Source organism: Osmerus eperlanus, chromosome 6 (assembly GCF_963692335.1).
Source record: "Osmerus eperlanus chromosome 6, fOsmEpe2.1, whole genome shotgun sequence".
NCBI classification, from domain to species: domain Eukaryota; kingdom Metazoa; phylum Chordata; class Actinopteri; order Osmeriformes; family Osmeridae; genus Osmerus; species Osmerus eperlanus.
In genome coordinates, this window is record NC_085023.1 from 15,912,722 (window position 1) to 15,928,779 (window position 16,058).

General features: G+C 47.9%; 1 protein-coding gene across 2 annotated transcripts in view; it reads left to right on the forward strand.

The window, feature by feature from the left end:
- Positions 1–16,058, forward strand: part of LOC134022395 (inositol polyphosphate-5-phosphatase A) — a 98,630-nt gene that overhangs the window by 21,703 nt on the left and 60,869 nt on the right. For both annotated transcript variants that reach the window (XM_062463879.1, XM_062463878.1), the window contains exons 2-4: positions 140–181; positions 6,986–7,086; positions 7,454–7,541. In XM_062463879.1, coding sequence (XP_062319863.1) covers positions 140–181; positions 6,986–7,086; positions 7,454–7,541 — 231 coding nt within the window. The remainder of the gene's footprint in view (positions 1–139; positions 182–6,985; positions 7,087–7,453; positions 7,542–16,058) is intronic.

Genomic DNA, 16,058 nt, shown 5'->3' on the forward strand with positions numbered 1-16,058 from the left:
CTGCTGCTACTGAAGAAAAGATGCCTCATATTGTCACGGTTCAGTAAATGTGTCGCATTGGGGAGTTCAACCAAAGTGTCAAAGAAATGTTTTGTCTAAGAACAGTGTTTAACGGAAGTCTCTCTTCTCTGTTTCACAGCCTGAAAACCTCCAGAAGACATGGCTGAGAGAGTTCTACCAGGTACGAGCACACCGCAGGAGACACGATCACATAGAGCACACCGCACAGGAGACACGATCACATAGAGCACACCGCACAGGAGACACGATCACATAGAGCACACCGCACAGGAGACACGATCACATAGAGCACACCGCACAGGAGACACGATCACATAGAGCACACCGCACAGGAGACACGATCACATAGAGCACACCGCACAGGAGACACGATCACATAGAGCACACCGCACAGGAGACACGATCACATAGAGCACACCGCACAGGAGACACGATCACATAGAGCACACCGCACAGGAGACACGATCACATACAGCACACAGCATTAGTATGACCTCGTTTAAACCTGCGCAAGACCCTGTCTAGCACACATTTCAATCCAAAGTCACTGCCAGTGACAGAGCTGGGAGGAGTCTCTGTGCGCGCCGAGTGGTGCCACTCAGGATCTGGAGACCAGGACCAGGAGATGGTCGTGTTGGGACACGATCTCGACACAGACACAGCTTCCCTGTGACTGTGTGGTTGCAGGACGAGATCAGCCCTGTCATGAGGCTGGAACCACAGAGCGCAGGCCAGAGTCACATGGGGCTCTTTTCACAATGTTTATAGTCTACTGTATGGATGCTTTTATGTGCGCTGTGAGCCCAGTGAACGCAAGGGGCCGATGGCCCATTCGACGGTCACGTTTTTGTCACTGGAAACGGAATCATTGCACTCCTGACTTTTCCTGTCAGCTTGGCTGCTTTTTGTATCGGCAGTTTACTGTTGTTTCTCAAGTCTGACAAGTTCCCACTTGCGGTGAGTGTGGGCCAAATATTGAAAATCTAGCCGTTGTTACGTTGTGCTCTATGAATGCACGATTATTAAATCTCCTGCAGAGAGGATCGCTCTAATTTGACTGCGTATTGTCTTAAGTTGGAGGAAACGCAAGCACCGTCGTATCGTTTGATCACACCACAACATTTTTCCACTGTGTCAGGGGAAGTGAGGCTACCGTCGGTTTGACAGGTGCTCGCTTTGTGATGAGAAATAGAGACGGGCATTGACAGTGGCAGAGATAGGGACACAGGCGGGGGGGGACAGAGGCTGTGTGGGACACGGGCAGGGGGGGACAGAGGCAGGGGGGGACACGGGCAGGTGGGACACAGGCGGGGGGGACAGAGGCTGTGTGGGACACAGGCAGGGGGGGACACAGGCAGGGGGGGACAGAGGCAGGGGGGGACAGAGGCTGTGTGGGACACGGGCAGGGGGTGACAGAGGCAGGGGGGGACACGGGCAGGGGGGGACACGGGCCGGGGGGGACACGGGCAGGGGGGGACACGGGCCGGGGGGGGGGGGGGACATGGACACAACGAGGGGGACATGGGCATGACGGAGGGGGACACAGGAATAAGTGTATAGACAGAAACGACACCAAGTCATCCAGTCACATAAAGAAGCATTCCTACCATTATTCCTGTAGTACCACGGGTCATTTCTGCACCAGTGAAAGTGACAACCCACTATCGGGTTGGGCGGTGCTGGTCATGGCCTGCTGGCAGTTTGCCAGGGTCCTCAAATCACAGGGTACTGCCACAGGTCACCGCTAACTGTAAGAGGATTTAGCCCGGGCTTATCCTAGGTTAACCGCATGAACACACACGCTGTCACACCCACTGCTGCGCAGACTGTCTTTGCGTTGGCCTGGTGAGCCGAGGGAGCGCTTCGATGAGGTGTGACGGTGGGCATCAGCCGTTGACCTTAGAGTTGCTCCAGGGTCAGCCTGGTCTCCTGCCTCTGGTCCCTGGGGCACCCTGCTGGGCTGTCCTTGTCGGTGGAGGTCATATCCAGGATCTGTTAGGTGGAGGTGGTGACTCTCTACCACATAGCTAGAGGATAGGGCAGTTTGAATGACCTGCCTCTGCTATATTAAGGTCATCTGAGAGCGTGTATTTATCTGAGTTCTCAAGCAAACAAGTTGCAATCAATACTTTTAGACCTTTGTATCCACACTCGCACAGTAAATCATTTGTCTCACTGAAGGTATTTTATCACTCACTGAAGGTATTTTATTTCTCTCAAATGGTTTGAACAGGATGCAATTTAACTAGGTTGGGCTAAAACAAACAATAAACAGATTTTTGTTTGTGGAGCAATTGTAAAGACGGTCTCTTATTTGGGACATTCTGTAGGTAAATACATATGCGCACACACACACACACATTTGTAATATGTTGACACACAGGAACAACTTACATCAAATGTGTAAATGTGAAAGTACGTTGAGCACAGGAAATGTGTGTAGTGGGTTTGTGTGTCAAACCAGCCCTGGGCTAAAACACACAGAAACCAACATGCATTTCCCTAACCAGGATCATTTGACTCTCCTCTTATAAACAAGAGCAATGCCAAACATATCTGTGCAAATACTGTCTTTTCACCATTCGTTTTTTCATGTATTTTTTTAACCATGTGGTTTTGTGACAAACATTACACACCTGGCCATGTTTGACTGAGTCAGGTAGCCGAGACGATGGTTCAGCTGTCTGTCTGCTCGTCTGATGGGTGCATGGACACTACTGAGTCTCACCACTCAGAACTGGGTCCCCCTGCTCTCAACCACAGCATTTGGAACCCTGGTCTGGGCCCTACATGCTCTGACGGGTTGATGGCCTCATGATTTAAATGTTTGTTTTGATTTCTATGTGGGAAAGGGAGGGGAAGAGAGACAGACACAGATGGGGTAAGAGATGGAGAGAGAGAGGGAAAGAGAGACAGAGATGGTGAATTGAGAAGCAAAAAAGGAGACAGGGAGAGAGGGAAAGAGAGAGGAAGAGAGACAGACAGAGAGAGAGACGGACAGAGTGAAGGGGAATAAGGGGGAAGGGTGACAGAGAGAGAAAGGGGAGAGAAAGGAGGAGAGAGAGAAATAGAGAGCTGTGCCCCTGAGTGAACCAGCAGGCTAATGCCAGCTCGTTGGTGGGTGACGTCATGGAAACCAACACGCTCTGGACTGGCTGGGCTATTGGGAACACCACCACTGACTGAATGGCAACATCATCTGCTTAGGCCCCACTTGATTTAACACAGACAAACACAAGCTTACACACATTACAGATGCTCTACTAACACAAATTCACACTTCACTGCACCCATGCTGTTTTCTTTATTAGTTACTGGTATCAGTGCCATTAGTCATTAGTAGGACAAAATTGGTCAGAAAACTGCATTCTAGAACCACACTGCATACAAACGCACTGGAAAGTCTTTACACTTGGACTGAAACATTTATCTTTACTTTGGCGTAGTTGAAAAAAAACTGGGCTTCTGTGTAATAGTCGGTGATTCACTTCCATCCTGGAAAGAAGAGAGGAAATAGTTTGACTTGGTTTTTAGAGGTTACAAATAGCGCCTTTCTACACTTGCCAAGTGTGCGTCCAGTGTCTATTGTTTGTGTTGAGCTCCATTGTTTTCTTACTGATTCTACTCTTCCAGTAAGAGTATATGAGTATATGTGTCAGAAAGGCTAGTTAGTTGCTCCTTCTGGAGGAAATGAGGCACATTCTTAGGACTCATATTTAGATTTGGATACATCAAGGTTTTTACATTGGCCAAACAACCAAAGCCATGCCCCTTAGCCTTTTGTAGTGTATTTTTAGAAACATCCAGCAAATAACTCATCCATCAACCCACGTCTTTACCATAGGAACCGGGGGCAGGCGTCCCCCAGCCTACAAATCCTCCAGGATATACATCCAGATTAGGGTGGATATAAATGGGATTTTAGTGTAACAGTCTCCTCCTCCTCTGGGATTTGTAGGCTATGAGACACCCTTCCCCCACCCCCTGCCAAAGACTTGAGTTTCTGTCGTTGCTTGGTGCTTCCTTTTCTAACACCTCTTTGTGTGACTTCCTGTTGTATTGGTAGTCATGTCGATAAGTGTTAAAATGTGGTCTGATTGGTTGTTCTTACAAGATGATGGTTGGGTAGAAGAGGGAATGTAGAGCTTTGTTCTCTAGCTTCTCCTCTCAAGCTGCTACTTCTCCTCGCTCTCTTCTTCCAGCAGTTTCTCTCTCCCATTTACAATAATCACAGTAAACTGGGTAAGATGTAATACCTTCAGTTTGAAACACAAATGTGATACTAATAGAGCTTATAGTAAGTACCTTATCACAAGTATACACTCTGATATTGAGTTGCAGTTGAACAATCACACCGTTTATTTGCATTGGAAAGCACTCTTACTACCACGGGCCAGTGGGTTATCGCCACTACTCTTGTCTGTCTGTCTGTCTGTCTGTCTGTGTCTCTCTCATCTGTCTCTCACCTTTTTCACTTTTCACACTTGCTCTGTCTCTGTCTCTCTCAGATCAGACAGCCCTCCATCCTTCAATCACTCACTCACTCACTCACTCACTCACTTACTCACTCGTTCTATCAATACTCCTCCCCCTCCACCCCCCTTACTTCATTTTCTTTGCATTATTTTACACCAATCAGAGAGCGTGAAATAGGACTCAGCCTCCTCACATTACTGCTTATTAAATGCCCTCTGTCAGGATGTTCCTAAACACATAGGCCTGTTGTAGACTCACTGCACTGTGTGTTCGTGCTATTTGCACACCTTTGTATGTTTGCATTGCTGTTATGCTTGAATGCTGGTTTGTGCAAATGTTTGCAGTGTGGAAAGCATCAAATGGACAATCAATCCATTAAAAACAAGCCAATTTTAAATGCGCTAATCACAACGCAGACTTGTGCACATTTACACACACACACACACGAATTGCGAGGTGTGGCGCTGATGCGGCAGAGCTGAGCTACAGTCATACTGAGTCACTGTAGCCTGCTGCTGCCTTCCTACATTCAGGCTTCCCCAGGGACACCATCATAATCTCTCTCACACACACACACACACACACACACACACACACACACACTAACGCATACAGACACACACACACACAGTCGCACACAAACCCTGAACGACAGCACGCGCTCGCGCGCACACACACACACACACACACACCCCTTCTCTCCTCTCAAATCCACACTGCCATTGAGAAGTAGGCCACCTGATGGTGTCAGAATATGATATTGGTAACTTCATCGAATCGATCCTCATTCACGATGACGGTCTATGATGATGACTATCCCTCTCTTAATGTCACTGTTGTTCGGCCATTTGGTCACAGTATAGTTGTATACTGTGACAAAGTATACAGTTGTATACTATACTGACAGGTCAGACAAGGAGCCTGTAGCTGAAATATTCTGACCATTCTGACACGTTGTTCCATGGCTTTGTTTGGCCATCAAATACAGCCTCCTAGTCCACAATCTTAAGTCAACTATTCACAGAAGCGGGATATACCGCCCTCAGTGACTTGGGTGCCCCTAGGTATTCAAACACTGTCAGGATGGTAGAAGAGAAGTGTTAGGTAGTGGGAGGAGGAGGAAGTGGGGAGGGAGGGGGGGGGGGTGTGGAGGAACACCTCTTTGTCAAACATCTCACTGTCCTCACAACATCCTAGATGGCAGCAGAAGGGGCAGCGTCACTACTGTGCATGGTGTGTCTCAGAGGGAGTTCCTCCTCGTCAGCCAGGCTTCCTGGGTCTTAAAGCTGGTATGAGTGTGTACACCAGTTTTATAGCCTGGCATTTTACTGCCTCTGTGTTTAGGGCTATTAATAAAGGGAAGGCTATGGTGAAGCTTTAATGAACAGAAACACAGATACCAACCGACATACTGTGCTGGGGCTGTTGTTTGGGGAAATCTTAAGGTGACTAGTGGGGCTTTAGTTGTTTTGGTTTTTGTTGTTTTTTTACCATTTGTTTGATCAGACCAATGTTTGAATCGTTGATTTAATTAGTTTCTGATCTTGAATGTGTGTGAAGATGGTTTTATGGTTTGGAAAAACAAACAGCATGCTGTACACTTGAGACACACTCACTCACACACATACACACACACACACACACTGTATTGGTTAACTAAAGCTCCTTGAAGCTCATGACCTTTTCAGTTGAAGCTGATAGGTTCACTAATCTTTCAAGTTTGAGAACCTGTGTTTCTACAGCCTGGTTCCTGGGTCATCCAGCTAAGTGACAAGCCATGGGTTGATGGAAAATCCATAGTGTTATTGCCATACATTACTTTGATTTGATTTGGCCTGTAGTGCATAATGCAACCTGGGGTCTTGGGGGTCGGTGGGGTAGGCCTCTGGTCCTGGGGCTGTCCCAGGCCTAACACCCCCATGGGGGCAACATATCCTGGGTGACATTGATCTACGGCCCCTGCCCACTATCCACCGGCCAACTCGTGAGTGCCTATGAGTGCTGTAATTCAGTTCTCTATGGATTTTCCAATAATGGGTCGGCACCTTGGAACACTCGTCCAGTGCACTCACAAACACCTCGTAGTGGAGGCGGGGTGAGGGGGGGAGATGGGGTGCATGTGACTCTAGAGCGGCCTTTCTGGTTATTGTTACTGATGGAAATTATTTTCTTTCCATCCTCCAGTCAATTTGATCATAATCTTAAGCGAATGAATGAATAAAACGGCTTATTTTCCACCACATCATATTAAACCTAGTTTTGCCATTCAACATGGGTCTGCATTCAATCTCAACACAGACCGTCCGTATGTCTCTGTGTGTAAGTGTGTGTGTGTGTGTCTGTCTGTGTTTGTGGGTGCTGTCGCGTTAAAGCTGTAGCATGGCAGCTCCCACCCGTGGTGGTCTGAGCTGGTGGGGGGTACGAGCGAAGAGATCAGCGAGCTCCATATCCTGTTAACCCTGTGCCCTTTCCTCCTCCCCCATCCCAGACTGTCCACACACACAAGCCCCACTTCATAGCTGTGCACTGTCAAGAGGTCGGCGGCAAGAACTACGAAGCTTCCATGACACATGTGGACTGTTTCGTCAAGTAAGTCCCCTTGAATCCTCGTGTGTGTGTGTGTGTGTGTGTGTCACACCACATGGCGTTCTGAGGCTGCATCCACTTTCCTTCCATCTCTGCTAGAGACAGACTGGTGTCACATGATTATTACTCCCCCTCTGGTGACATTTCAAACACGCCACATACATTTTGAAGTTTGAATGTTTCTGTAGGCTAGGGTATGTTCGTATACAAAGGAAGTTTCATGAAAAACACTGACATTCAGATCAACATCTGTTATTTGAGGCGTTTTGAATGTTGTGTTGTTAATAGTGAAGGTATGGTTTTAAAGTGATTGTCGATATAATCCTAGTAAATACGTTGTTTATGCAACTGTGTGTGTTTCCTCTATTAGAGAGCTGCTGTCCAGTGATGCCATGAAGGAGTACAACAGAGCCCGCGTCTACCTCGATGAGAACTACAAATCCCAGGAGCATTTCACAGTGAGTGCCACTACTCGCTGGTCCATATGCCACGCTGAGACCTTGTTCCTGCTTTTTGAGGGAAGGGTGGGCAACATCAAAGAGCACTTAGTTCAGCCACTGTCAATAATATCCATCACAAAGTCATACCAGATCATGAGTAGCAGCTGTTTTGGTGTTGTAGGGTTAGGGTAGACAGGTTTTTCCGGACATGCAGTAATAGTGCAGAACCACAAGATGGTGCTAGGATATTTCAAATGTGACTGAATTCTCCGAAATCTGCACAGTTCATGACTTCAATACGATATTGCTGGATAGCACATACCTGTCTGCTCTCCAATCTGTATACCATCCTGCCTTACCAAACACAACAGGTAATTAATTAAACTGTTCCAGAGAAGATCACACACAATAGCCAGTTCCAAAGAAAACACAGACACCACAATAGCCAGTTCCAAAGAAAACACAGACACCACAAATGCCAGTTCACATTTTTTGTGTGTGATCTTCTCTGGAACAGTTTAATTACATTCCAGATGGAAGCATGCTCACCAAACCGCTAGGTGAATGTGTCAGAGTCAAAGAGGGCTGTACACCCAGGAGTCAGGATATCACAGAGTAGGGACACAGGTGGCTCTGTACTGTACTGTCTCCTGGTGCATCCCTCACTACCTGCTCATATGTAGAAAAATGTCAAATAAAAGTTTTTTATATTTTGGAAGTTGCATAATATTTTTTATCAAGTTGCTACAGGCTTTTGACCAGTAACTTTTTTCCCTCAGTAAATCAGTTTGGTTTAGTCCTACTTTTTATGCCGTCACGTTTAGAAGTGGTGATATCACAGAGGCAGTTGCATGTGTTGGCCTCTTGGTGGAGCCAGATACTCAGTCATGATTCCAGCTTCAGCTGGAAGTCTCCTTTTCAACATTCAGCCAATTCCCCCTTACCCTCCCTCCCTCCCTCCCTCCCTCCCTCCCTCCCTCCCTCCCTCCCTCCCTCCCTCCCTCCCTCTCTCTCTCTCTCTCTCTCTCTCTCTCTCTCTCTCTCTCTCTCTCAATTGGACACTCAAGCACCCACTTTATAACACTCTTTATTCAGTTCAGAATATGGTTTATCAGTAAATTTACCAGGAGACTCGGAGCAGGTGAGAGTTAAGCCGCACGCCACAGAGGGAGCCGAGCAGATGAATTGGTGGGATTTAGATACTGACTACCACACAGTGTAGTCGTGGCAACTGAACAGCAGCAGTTAGGATTCTTGTCAGTATCTGATATCACCACGGTACACTGCTCCCCTCGACAACAAACACTCATAAATCACACCGTCCCAAGACAAATCTGCTCTTTTCATAAACATATTAAGGGACGCATTACAAACGTTGGCCTTTTGTGAAAATAATTAACTCTGTGTATCAGTGAATTGAAAACGATAGCTGCTTATTTCAATTTGTTTCAGACTCACATTTACTTTTTAATTCCCACACCAAGGACACAGAATGCAGTTGTGCCTCTGTAAATCAACTTGCAGAAGAGAGACACCAGATGTGTCTTGTATGATGTTAGATATTGGAATCTCTGGCATTTGTAAATATGAAGAGACTCCTCACTCAGGGCTTGCCATTTAGCCTGGATGACATCACTCGTATTTGATTTTGCAACATTCGATTTTTCTCTGCGGGAGGTAGTTGTTTGTTGTCTGTCAATTCTCGGATAATGTAAGTTGACACACAGCATGTGTGTCGGGCTCTGGGTTTGTGTGTGAATGTGTGTTTTCTTTGGAACTGGCATTTGTGGTGTCTGTGTTTTCTTTGGAACTGGCTATTGTGTGTGATCTTCTCTGGAACAGTTTAATTACATTCCAGATGGAAGCATGCTCACCAAACCGCTAGGTGAATGTGTCAGAGTCAAAGAGGGCTGTACACCCAGGAGTCAGGATATCACAGAGTAGGGACACAGGTGGCTCTGTACTGTACTGTCTCCTGGTGCATCCCTCACTACCTCAGGTTGTCAGGAGTCAGGTTGCCTCTTTTTCTGTCTCCCTGTTCCTCTCTCTCTGTCTCTGTTGGTCTCTGTCTCTCTTGGTCTCTCTCTGTCTCTTTTTCTGTCTCCCTGTTCCTGTCTCTCTGTATCTCTCTCCCTCCCCCCCACTCTCTCTCTCTGAATCCTACCTGCTCCCACCAAGGCCAGGACAGAGCAGGACAGAGCAGGACAGCTGGTACATCTAGCTGTGTTATCTCCAGCCAAGCATGGTTAATGTTGACAGTGGAGGGATCCAGGCCAGCAGGCCAGCCTCCACACTTCTCGTCCCCGGGGAGATGGGGGTGTAGTGGGGGAGGCCTTGAGTGACACGTCCCTCTCTGGCTACGTCCAGGCCTGGTGTTTTACAGCCCTGTTAAGGTATACAGCAGGTAAAATGTCAATTAGGAAAGCCCGCCCTGATAACTCAACTCCCAATCCACTTGTTCCAGGCCATTAATATTTATCATGGGCCCAGCCCTGGGGCCTCATGTGGAATGATGTTCACTAATGCGTATCATCGCCTGACACGCACACACTCATACACATAATACACACACACGCCTGTACCTGCATGCTTCTTTCTTTGCTCATACCTTCCTTATGGGGGGAACCTTTACAAGATTCATTGAATGCCCCTGCACTTTCTCTCACACACCACACACACACACACACACAGACAGATACATCCCTACATCCCCCCTCAGTTGTTCCAGGGCATTTTAATGGGAAATTAAAGGCGTCTTGGTCTACAAGACAGGAGTGAGAGGCGGCCGAGAGAGGATAAATCAGACTCTGAGGTTTGACAAGCAGGAAGCTGCTTCGTTACCACTGTGTGTGTGTGTGGTTGTTCTCCTCCTAGCAGCTGTGGCCCGTCATGTCACCTTAATCAGTTTAGGTGGTGTGTGCTGGGTGCTGGACCTGACGGCCACTGTGTGGACGCTCTGATTGGATTTCCCCTCTCGCGCTGGAGAGACGCAGAGGGCAGGGGGGTGTTGTCACCCTGAGAGACGGCACTCTCCCATCAACTCTGTCTATCCAGTTAGTTCCCACACATGCACAGTATACATGTATAGTATACACACACACACACACACACACACACACACACAGAGCGAACAAACTGTAAATGTAGGCCAACATGCACACAATCCACAAACACTGCAATCACTTTGGCTTATCAGCTTCAGTTTATTGTTTTGTCCATGGTCTTCACGGTCTACACAGTGACAACAGGCACACGCAGCATTTAGTAGTCTTAGAACTTTATCTCCTTTTTTCCTCCTCAAAAGAAAGTACTTCAGTTCTGCCCCACTGTAATCCACAGCAGTGGCTAGGTCCAGCCAGAGGCTCTGGCTGTTGCTGGGATAAAAGAAGTGTGTGTGGCCCTTTCCTCCCTGGGCAGTCTGGGATGGTCGTGGCGGAGCGTGTCGTGTCGTGCCGCGTTCGTCTTCCCTCAGTCCCAGGCTCGGTTCCAGCCGTGTCATGGCGCTGCCAGCGGCACCTTAGCCTGCCGCAAGCCCAAGGCCCTAATTCCTCCCTCCAGCAGCACGCTCTAATGCAATCATCAAAACCTGCACCCCCGACGCTCGGCTCAGCCCACCACGGGAATTTATGAACACTTAGTGTCCCTCTGCGCTGACAGGGGCCTCCCTGTGTGTGTGTGTGTGTGTGTGTGTGTGTATGCGTAACGTGTGTTAGGGAGTGTGTACTTATGCGTTTCGTTCCAATTGTGTCACCTACACTCAAAGCGTATTTCCTCTACGCTGCCCTACCTACTTTTATACGAGCCAAGAGGGGGTGGTTCCCTGCTTTACCCTTTTAGAAGCCATTTAGACACACATACGTACGTGCGCACACACACACACACAGAGTGGGGTCAGAGTGAGGGGGTCGCAACGCTGGTTTTACACACGCAGGTTAACGAGCGAGACTTTCGGGGCAGATCCGCCCTCCCCCCTCCTCCCCTCCCCCCCCCCCCACACGTTCTGCTCTCTGTGCGTTCGTGAGACTGTGCCGAGAGCATAAGCAGGTTAAAATATGGCTAACGAAATCTAAACGCTCTTATTTCAATATGGTGAGAAGTACAGAGCAGACCGAGGCAATTTGAATGGAGTAGATGTCAGAGCAGTAATATTGTTGGGCCATAACTCTACCTCGCCATCACTCATGCACTCAGGGCATGCACATAAGTGCATACAAACACTCACTCACCCTCGAGCGCACACATGCACACACATGCACACACACACACGTACATACTCTCTCTGAGGATGTGTTGAGCGACAATCAATGAATCTGCCATCAGACGTGAATTATGAGGAAGGGAGGGCAGACTCTGGCTCCCTGGAATATTTTTTTGGTTGAAAATGTATATATAATTAATGGATTGTGTACAGACGCAGAGAAATTGATGCATTTATTACAAGGAGCCTAATCTACGAAACTGAGTCTGTGCCCTCCTCCAGCCCATCACCACGATGAGCATCTGACATACTGTAGAGAGACACACACACACACACACACACACAATCCACCCCTCATAAACTGTGCTCTGATAAAGTGTTTGTGTATGGTGAGATTGGTTTAGTGGGGGCAGCAGGATCTGACTGGGGAGTAAATCAGCTCTGTCATGGAGGTGTGTTTTTTAGGGTGTGTGCGTGTGTGTGTAGGTTGGGGTGGGGTGGTTGTTTGGAGGGGGTGGGGGGTCGACAGGCACAGATAATGATGTGATTCCAGCGTGCTGCCCCCTCCCCCCCCCACCATACGTTATGATGTGTTGCCCCCCGGCAGGCGAGGGGGGCAGAGTGAAGGTGAGCCTGTCATATCGATCTTTTTAGCGCTAAAATATGAGCCACTTTACTCTGCTCCCCAGCGCGGTGATGTGAAAAATAATAACTCGGACCCAAATTAAAAATATTGATCGCCGAGGAGGTGTTGAGAGCAAATAAACACCCTCTGAAGGATTTTTTTTTTTACTTCCCTCCCTCCTGCCCTCCTTCCTTTCCTCCCTCCACCCCACCCCCCCCCCCCACTCCCCCTTCCTAACCCATCCCCAAGAGACAGGGCAGGGTCAGGGATGCTGGTTGGCCAGACTGTAAATACATCTGCCCATCTCATCTCTTCTACATCCCCCAGAATCCTTAGCAGCATCTCACTCGACTGCCTGGCTATGTTCCCTATTGTTCCCTAAAATGAGCCAACCAGGAAGTTGCTCCTCCATCCACTCTGCTGTTGATTGATTGGGTCTTGATTGCATAATCTGGCTTCAGCTGGGCTCAGTTCAAGTCCCTCAGTCATAATTTTTTGCGCATCTGAGCTTGACTTTTATTTCTTGCTGTTTAACAGATGAGCTGCCAGTGGGCCATGGAACGGGTGGGAAAACAATTGCCACAAGGTTAATTTCATGGCCTGCTCCCATGCATTTGTGATCAGGCAAGAGGTGTCCCCTGTCTGGGTCCTGATGAATGGTCGGACATACCTAGTGAGCAGGAAGGAACATGATAGGGGAGAGGCCATGCATGTGGAAGGCCACCACGCTAAACCGCCTTGCCTCGCCGCAAATCGAAATAAGAATTCTGACACGTAAAAATTGGAACTCTAATATTCTTTGAACGATGTCCAGTTTTCATTGACGAAGAAGTGACCTAATCACTACCTATCTCCCCCTTCACACAATTCTGACCTGGGTTAAGTAGTTTCAATACCACATGGTGGGATGATGTCACAAATCTAAACCAAAATTGACAACTTCCTGGGAATTCTAAATTCTGAAGAACATGTCTCTTTCATAGGTTTGTAGGTTTGTAGATATTTCTTGGAACTTACAGAGGAGGTTTAGAACAGAAGCCGTCTCTGTGGAGAAAGAGAGAGAGGCATGGGATCACATGCTGCATACTGAAATCAGGGAGATGATGGTTGCCAACGGCGATGTCTCCGGTTCCACGGTTCTCCTGTGGGGAACGGTTCTCCTGTGGGGAACGGTTCTCCTGTGGGGAACGGTTCTCCTGTGGGGAACAGTTCTCCTGTGGGGAACGGTTCTCCTGGTGATAGCTACTCTGTCGTTGGTATTGATTCTCACCACAGTGTCGCTAGTGCTGGCGCTAGCAGTTCATTTGCATGGCCCAACTGACCCAGGCAGACACTGGCCATTATATCCCCATTAGCTAATCTCTCTGGTTTGATTTCCATAATCCTCCAGCTATAGAGGCCTCTAACAGCCCAGCACTCTACAGAAAAGACATACCCCCTCCTTTCAGCAAGCTCCCCAAAGACCTGCGATGCAACATTGACACACACACACCGACTTTGTCTCCCTTAAAAAAAGATATAGTAACCCTCTCACAATTATAAACACTAACCCTAACATATTCTAAGAATATACATATTCATCACTGTAGACATCTTATCTTGCACCTACTTTGTTATTGTACTGATGATATTCCTATCTTAATGACCTGCGTCCTGTTGTCTGAGTAACAGTTTCTTGTGTCTGTGCATCTGTGAGTGGACGATGTGATTAGGATGTGTGTGCCAGGCTGACAGGTGTTGATGTGTGTGTGATTCAGGGTGTTAAACAGCTCCTGTAAGGCGCCTTTATTAACATGTGGATCAGATTGTTTCTTATCTGCTTATGCAACAGATTACGCCCTCAGGAACGGCGTCATATATTTCACCCGCTCCCCCGCTTCCACGTTGTGTTCATAACGTTGTACAGCTGGTAGTGATCCAATTGATTGTTCTCTCCGTTTCAAAATGTCATTTTGATTTGTCTGCTTCTGTAATCCATTTATTGCTGAGTTGACCTGTAATTTTGCTGATACGTATTCGTACTATGTCATTTAGCAGAGGTAGCGTGCTAGTGGAAGCAGTGCTATGGATGAACTGTCCATAACCAAGGAGACCACACCTTCCTGTATCTCCTTTCCCTAGATGATCCCACTTGCCTTGTCCTGTTGCGGAAACAGCATCAAATTGATCATGTCTCCAGCGTCAAATTGATCTTAATCTCCTTTGCTGGAATTGTCCTGAAGTGACAGTTGGCATTGATTGCCATGGAGCTCTTGCCACCCCCAGCCTCTCCAAACGAGCTGATAATTAATAAGGCCTGCTCCACAAACACCATCTAACAGACACCATGATGGATCGGACTGCCTGGACGCTCGGCTGCGAGAAGCCCCCCTCTCTCCAGGTCTCTGCCAGGCCCCCAGGTGTCCGCTGGAGCACCTGATCAGAAATGCAGAGCAGCGCCCCAGCTCATTAAATACCCAAAGGTTGCCTTTGTTTTTCACCGCACTGTTTTCTGTCTTCCGTATTGGCATTGTCATTTAATAATTCATGGGGCTGTGGCATCCTTGGCTGTCGCAGGATAGGAGCACTGAGAAATACAGGACGAACTAACCACAACAGTTTGTCCTGTAGTTCAGGGAAATATTACCAATCATGGTATGCATTTGAGCATTTACCAGGGCAAATCTGAGTAACTGTACATAGTACTGAAACACGCTACTCTGCCAAGAGGAATATGATGGAATGAGACTGTTAACCACTCATGCAGGAAAAAGTCTTATACTATGACAGTAGACCGGTATTATGGACACTGGGTTGTACAAGCTTATTGTGGTCAGCTGGAAGACCTGGTTTCCATGGGAATAGCAGTGGTGGGCCGTGGGGGATTGGACAGATCCAGGAGTGATCCATCGGCCTGTGCAAATGGCCTCCCTTAATCACCACATCCACTCTCTGTCTGTCAGCGCCCGCCTCGTTAGCAGCGAAACGTGAGATATGGAAGTGTCCTGAGCCGCGGAGGAAACTCTGTTTGGCTTCTGAGCTGGAGACTTAGTGGAGCTGGATGGGAACGTGCTCTGTGCAGGCTGTTTGGGGTTTCCACAGTGGAGGTGAGATTTCCTCTGTGCGTGTGCGTGTGTTTGTGTGTGTCCTTTGGGGAGTTGGTTTAGAATTCCCAGTGTGGCCCATAAGCAGTCAGATTGGTGTAATTGGTGAGTCCGGTTGGTAGGAGTCTGTGGTTTGGGGTCAGTCTCTGTGCCTGTGGCCGTGAGCTTCTGTTAATAACACTCTACAGTGTGATCATCTAATTTCCCCTTTCACTTACACACCACCTCACACAGATAAGACAACTGCCTGACGTGCTCTGAATGCACGCACACACACACACCCACCCACACACACACACACCCACACACTTAAGGAAGGTTTACGTTAGAGACCATTTATTTCACTCAAACTATCACAATGACTCTAAATGGCCTTTCAAAACCGGGCGAGGAGGGGGACAAAAATAATCAAATCACACAATTACTGCTGGGCTTCATTTTGGAGTTAAGTGCATTTTTATTGTGTAACTTTTCTCTTCCCCCCCCCCCCTCCTCCCTCTCCTGCCCTGCCACCCCTTTATTTTTCCTCCTTCTCCAGCAAGCGTTCCCTCCCTGCCACTTCTCATCTAATATCGCCATAATTGGGTTTGGTTCTACAAATCAAATTTCTCCAATTGGGTTATCCTCCT